This window comes from Anas platyrhynchos, chromosome 21 (genome assembly GCF_047663525.1).
Source record: "Anas platyrhynchos isolate ZD024472 breed Pekin duck chromosome 21, IASCAAS_PekinDuck_T2T, whole genome shotgun sequence".
Lineage (NCBI taxonomy): Eukaryota > Metazoa > Chordata > Aves > Anseriformes > Anatidae > Anas > Anas platyrhynchos.
The window spans coordinates 8,787,501-8,794,249 of record NC_092607.1 but is presented as its reverse complement, the minus strand read 5'-3'; the positions used below and the strand labels follow the sequence as shown (position 1 = coordinate 8,794,249).

Sequence of the window (6,749 nt, the reverse complement as noted above, 5' to 3'; positions counted from 1 at the left end):
CGGGGCTGCCGCGGGGCCCGCTCCGGGGCCCGGGGCCGGGGCCGGGGCCGGCAGGCAGGGGAGGGTGCAGAGGAGGCGGCGGCCGCCGGGTGTTCGTCTGCAGCACCGAAGCTGCTGCAGGAGGAGTCAGGTCTTCCTCTGCCGCCTCGTCAGCGAGAAGGAGCTCGGAGGTGCTCCGAGGGACAGCTCTCCTTCCAACTGCTTGGGACAGGCTGCTGGCTGACATGCCTTGCCAAGCTCTAATTCAGCTTTCATGCGGTTGCAGACTGAGAGCTCTGCCTGTTAGAGGGATCGACATTGGGAAGTGCCAAGATTTCAGAATATTCGCAGCTGAAGTCTTGCTCAAACCAGGAAGCCACGAACGATTCCAAAGTGTCACAGACAATTCCAAGAGCTCCTTTGGTGACGTTGTCAAGGGAAGCCTGTGAGAATGCTCACAGCTGGGTCTGGGATTTCCCTGTGGGGGCAGAAGAACCTGCCATGGGGGCACCTTGCTCAGAGCCGAAGAGGGAATGCTCCCTCTAGGGAGCATTCTCACAGGTTTCTTTTCCTCGGTTTCTTTTCTATTGGCTTCCCCACTTGGGACGCTCTCCTGGCCAAGGGTTGCTCCTTCTGGCTGCCTTCTGGCCTTGGCTCACATGCACTGGGCGTGCCAGGTTCGCACGACTTCTCAAAGACGTTCATCACACTCGCCACAACCTTCTTAGCCAGCAGTGCAATTTGCTGCTCTTTGTCAAGAGGAGATGCCTCTGAAGGCTCTGCGCTTTCGGCACTTGCACATGGTCTTTCTTGGATCCCATGGGGAGACCTTGTCAAGGGAAGCCTGTGAGAATGCTCCCTCAAGGGGAGCATTCCCTCGGTTTCATTTCTTCCAGCTTCCCCACTTGCCACACCACAACCCGAGCCACCTCTTCAATCTTCTAGCTTTCTCTAGCCACCTGATCTTCTGAGGCAGCTTTGAATACACCGTCTGCGGGGATGGGTGACTTCCTCTCGGACTCGCTCACAGGATGGATGCTGCCAGGGAGCTTGGCATTTTCCCTGCCCAACTCAACGCTGGAGGGAGTCACTTTCAGCCTTCTGTACTGGCCAGAGTGGAGAAAGTTTCTTCTGCTTTTGTGGGAAGGTGGGCCAGCTGGTTTTTGAGGCTGCGGTAGGCTGGCTTTCTCTTTCGTGACCAAGTACACGTTATTGGAGGAGCTCTGGCGAGAACGGTCACTCCCCGCCATCAGTCTTGCGTCGTTTCTTTAACTTGGCGAGCTGTTGCTGAAGCTTTTCCTGAAAGGGAACAGCAGGTTTTAGCTCACTCTTGCCTCAGAAATGCCTCGCGTCCCTGCGTGCTGAGGTTTCGTGCCGCCCAATGAGTACTGCCAGTACTCATTGAACTCCTTGAGAGAGCAGACCACCTATGGAGAGACAAGGGCAGAAAGCTCCCGAGAACTGTCAAGGTAGCTGCCAGTGGCAGGGGAGCAGCTCCTCTCCATCCTCTCCCCTCCCCAGCGCTGGGGACGCTGCCTCCCTCCGAGCCAGGGCCGAGCGGACTCCTCGTTCTGCACCAGGCCCCACAGCGGCTGCCTCCTCCATGCACAGGCAGCGCGAGGCAGCCTGAGAAGAGCAGGAGTGGGCACTGCCAGCAGGGCGCTGGGGTGACGTCTGCTCCCATGGAAGGCAGCGCAGCAGCCCTGTGGCCCCCACCAGCAACAAGCGGCTGCAGCAAGCGCGCTGGCAATCATCGAATCAGCAGGGTTGGAAAAGACCTTCAAGATCATCTGCTCCAACCATCACCCTACTACCAATGTCACTAAGCACCATGTCGCTAAGCACCAGCTCCAAGCTTTCCTTACACACCCCCAGGGACGGTGACTCCGCCACTCCCCTGGGCAACCCCTTCCAAGGCCCCACTACTCTTTCTCAGAAGAAATGGCTCCTAGTTTTCAAGCTAAACGTCCCCGGCACAACTTGAGCCCATTCCCTCTAGTTATCTGCAAGAAGAGGCTGACCCCCAGCTCCCCACAATTTCCTTGCTGGGAGTTGGAGAGAGCACGAAGGTCTCCCCTGAGCCTCCTCTTCTCCTGACTAAACAACCCCAGCTCCCTCAGCCGCTCCCCAGAGGACTTTTCTTCCAGGCCCTTCACCAGCCCTTCGTAGCCCTTCTCCGGACAAGTTCCAGGGCCTCGATGTCCTTCTTGGACTGAGGGGCCCAAAACTGAACACAGCACTCGAGGTGCGGCCTCTCCAGAGCACAGTGCAGGGGGAGACCATCACCTCCCTGCTCCTGCTGCCTACACTTTTTCTAATACAGGCCGGGATGCCATGGGCCTTCTTGGCCACCTGAGCACACTGCCGGCTCACGTTCAGCCAAGCATCGATCAACACTCCCAGGTCCCTTTCCTCTTCACAGTCGTCTAGCCACTCTGCCCCAAGCCTATGGCACTGCAGGGGGTTATTGTGGCCAAAGTGCAAGACCTGGCCCTTGGCCTTGTTAAGCCTCATCCCATAGCCCCCACTCCCATGTTCCTCTGAGCCACTTGGGGGGAGGGTGGATGTAGAAGTGGGTGGAAGGGAGAAGGTGCTTTTAGTTTGCTTTTAGTATCTCACTGCTCTAGCCCCTTTCAATAGGTATTAAATTATATTAATCTCCCTATGCTAGGTGTTTTGCCCGTGATGCTAATTGGTGAGTGGTCTCCCTGTCCTTATTGCAACCCTGCAGCCCGTTTTATCCTATCTTCTCCCCCTTTCTGCTTGAGGAGGGCGAGTGAGAGAGGGCTCGTGGCGGACTTCAGCTGCCCAGCTGGGTGACACCACCACACGGTGTAGGGAAAATCCCCAAGCACAGCACGGCCTGGCTTGAAGAAATGGAGGCACAAGCAAGCACTTGGATGTAAGCTCTTTATTTTCTGCTTCCGCCTCAGGCTACTGAGGCTTCAATGGGATCGGTCTGACACGCACGCGTATCCTCCGTGCTCCGCTCTGGGCAGGCTGCTTCGGAACAGATGGAGGAGCCGGCTGCCTGAGAAACTGTGGGCCCGTGGGAGGGATGGTGCCTGTGGTGCTCTTGGACCTCAGCTGGGTCTGGGATTCCCCTGTGGGGGCAGAAGAGCCTGCCATGGGAGCACCTTGCTCAGAGCCTCTTCGGAGGTGCTCCGAGGGACGGCTCTCCTTCCCATTGCTGGGCACAGACTGTTTGCTGACACGCCTTCCCAAGTTCTTCTCCAGCTTCCGTGCAGTCACAGACTGAGAGCTCTGCTCCGATAAGCAGCGCGTCATCCCGCTTGCCACAGTTTTGCTGCTTGAAACGGCGTCTAAGGCCTTTGCTTTCATTTCCCTCTCCATCTTGTCCTTCACTTCTTCAATCACATTAAGGACAATGGTTCTGGCATAGGCCTGCAGTATGCCCTGCTACCTGTTACATCATTGCGTTGTCATGGCACCACCTATGACGTATGCCCTGGCTACCTGTTACATCATCGCGTTGCCATGGCACCACCTATGACGTATGCTCTGGCTACCTGCAGGCGCTTCTGGTCACGCTGGTGGGCAAGCCACTGCAGCCGAGCCTGGATTATTAATTAGGGTAAGGGTTAGGGCTGTTGGTGTTTGGAGAGGGAGAAAGCACCGAGTCCTGTTGTGTCTGGGATTGCTTAAAGGGTTGATAAGGGAGCTCAGGTCCAACTAAAGACTTCCTTTGTGAGCTCTTTTGATGGGAGAAATTGGCGACGTACAGTTCTGTTATGGTCCCAGTTACGGTTAGGGTTAGTGTTGTTACTGTGTGGAGAGAGAGAAAGCGCAGAGTGAGTTTTGGGTGACATCAAATCCCACATTACCATACCTTAGCATTTTGATGAGTGTGATTTTTAATATGTTAATGACCTTTAATGAGCAAAAGGCTACTGTAGGTGAGTTTTTCTCCTTCTTGTTGTTTACCTTTTATCCCTTATCTTCCTTGCTTCTGCTAACTCAAGGCTACCTGTCTCTTACTTTCAGCTAAAAGACTATACAAGCTATAGAAAGACTACAAAAGCTACAGGCCTCCCAATTTTCTTCAAAGTTTTCTTATTTCTTCCCAGCTTTGGGACTACAGTTTCCCCCCTTTGAGACTATGAACCTCACTTTTAGGCTTCATAATTCTCATTGCATAGTTCTTGTCCATTTCCATTAATTTGAAGAAATTCTCAGTTACCTATATCTTGTTTCACTATCGTTACCTGGTGAGGTGTGCGCTTGCTGAATAAAGTACTATATGAATTCAAACAAGTAGGCGTGCATCACAGAACACAACCACATATCACTACTATTGCTACAGTTAGTATAATAATTAAAAACAGTTGTCTTAACCATCCAAAACCTGGCAACCACAACCACAGCCAGGAAGAATCTGGTCCACTACCATTGTTGCATCCTGAAATATTTGGTGAAACAGGTGAGATGCTTGCCAGATTTGGTTAATGTCTGTTTTAATTTGCTTCTTCTCATTTACATAGACACAGCAGCTGTAGTTTATCACAGCACAAACACCTCCCCGGGCTGCCAGTAGCCCATCTAAGGCAAGATGGTTTTCTAAGGCTATTTGGGATACTTGTTCTATTTCTGTTTGTATTCAACCAAGAGCATCAGTAGTGGCATTGCTTATGATTTCTAAAGTTGCAGAAATATTTACTGTTTTCCGCACCAGAAATGCTTGCTTCTTGGCTGAATGTTCAGTGACGGAGCCTTCAGCAGCTCTGAGAGACAGTTTTGGCGGCAGGTCATGTCTTCACCTATTGCCCTGATTTCCTCAGGAAAATACCTGTGGAATCAGGCTGCTGCCTGCAGCTGCTGGGCTTCCCACTCCCCTTGGCCCTGCCTTCTGCCATACGTCTCCTTTGGGCTCTCCCCATCCCTCCTGCGAGGCGACAGGCAATGCAGGAGGCTTTGCAGCAGCGCGCAAGGGTTTCTCGCTACCGCTCCTAGCTTTCTCCTCTGTCCTGCCGCCTCTTCTCTCCTACCTGTTTCTTCTGCTCCGGGGTGCCTTTTTCATGGCCGCAGTCCCCAAGAAGCATGGAGAGCCTCCTGCCCAGAGTGCCTTCCCTGGCCTCACTTCTGCAGGGTCCCCTTCCACAGGCCTCCTCCTGTGTCTTTGCTGTCCCCTCCGGTGTCTGCCTCCCTCTGAGTGCCCTCCTGGCCCAGCCCACGCATCCTCACATTTCTGCTCCTGCCTGCTGCCCGAGCCGCTGCCACCCGTTGTCACACAGGAGAAAGCAGCGGTGCCAGGGGCTCCTCTGATTGCTCTCGACTCCGGTGCCACAGGCAGCCCTTGCTGAGCCAGCTGGAACTGTCTGGAACTGGCCCCCGTGCCTCCAGGCCGACCCCCCTCCGACAGCCACGCAGACAGGCCGGTTATAAATGAAGTCTCAACTCAATCTGAATTTAGTAATATTTATAAAAGAAATATTTATAAAAAGTATAAAAGGCAGGTAAACAGCGCTGGGTGTGCGGGGAGTCTACGCTCCACCAACACGCACACACGAACATCAGACATTCTAAATATACAGAACATTGCTTTACATACTAAAACCGAGTATGCCTGCACATACGTACAATCAGGAAAGGTAACAAGCAATCCTTTAAGTTCCATGACTTAACGGTGTCCATTTTCCATTCCTTTTCTTGATTACTAACAGGTCTCCATTTTCCATTCTGTTTGAACAATATGTCTCGCTTTAAGTTGTCAAGCAATTTGGACTTCGGACCTTATGTGTCCCGTTCTTCCCGGATCAAAGAAAAGCATAGCCATCTCCTTGTGAAGGCCAAGAGGCCTGGGTCAAAAGGCACGTCCAGGTCAGCAGGGGGCGAAACAGCAAAGGCCTGAGATGGCTGTAGCAGCAGAGGGGCCGATGGCATAGCAGTCGGATCAGTAAAGGAGCCTGCAGCTCCCTCACTGTCTGGCAAACCACACGTTTCTGACTGTGGTCCCACAGGGCTCTTTAAGGCCTCAGGGACTGCTCGCCAGGTGCCGAGCAATCCCACTGCAACCTTGTCGTTTCCAGTTGCAGAGTCCCACACCTTGACCTCAGTTTGGTCCCATTTTTCAGGCTCATAAACTGTCCGATTGTTAACAAGGAGAATGAGCTGTAAGGTTACCAGGACAGTCTTTGTTCCTAAGGACGTATGATTCCCCAAAATGCGCAACTGCTTACCAGCGAGGGGCAGTTGTGTGCGTGGGTCCGCTTCTCTCAGCTTGAGCTTCTTTCCAGCTCCAGTGCACCTTTTTCCAGCGACTTTCTGCACGAGCTCCTCTGAGCGATTTGCTGAGTTTGGCCGAACCTATCTTCATGAGGCGATCAGTGTGCCTGTTCCCGTCCTGGTCTCCGTTCTTCTAGCCTGTTCCTTTTCATTCCTTCCTTCTGCTTCTTTTTGATGACATAACTTCATTACATCGTGTTGCCTTTTCTTTTTTTATTCTGAGGACAGGCTCCCCTCTTACACCCTTCACCCCACAGCAGTTCTTTTCAAAAACAACTTGTCATTGGTCGAACAACTTTGCATAGAACAGCAACAGCAAACACACAGAAACTTCCATGCCTTAACGGCTGGAGAACTAGAAACCAGCTGGAGAACAAGAAACCGGAGACTGCATGGAGTCTCCTGAATCACCCTTCTTTGTTCCCTCTAAACTCTTTCATGTTCCTGATGGCCTCATCGTTAAGAGTCTAATGTTATCATCAACCACGGGGCTTGCCCACCCCCATGGCCACACTCCCAAATCTCCC

The 6,749-nt window shown here is 52.8% G+C and overlaps 1 protein-coding gene across 1 annotated transcript in view; it reads right to left on the bottom strand.

Annotated features, from left to right (window-relative positions):
* Positions 1-705: 705 nt before the first annotated feature.
* Positions 706-6,749, bottom strand: part of LOC113839656 (uncharacterized) — a 17,563-nt gene continuing 11,519 nt past the window's right edge. Inside the window, exon 6 of the mRNA XM_072026520.1 lies at positions 706-808. Within this exon, the coding sequence (XP_071882621.1) occupies positions 734-808 (75 nt within the window). The 3' untranslated portion in view covers positions 706-733. The remainder of the gene's footprint in view (positions 809-6,749) is intronic.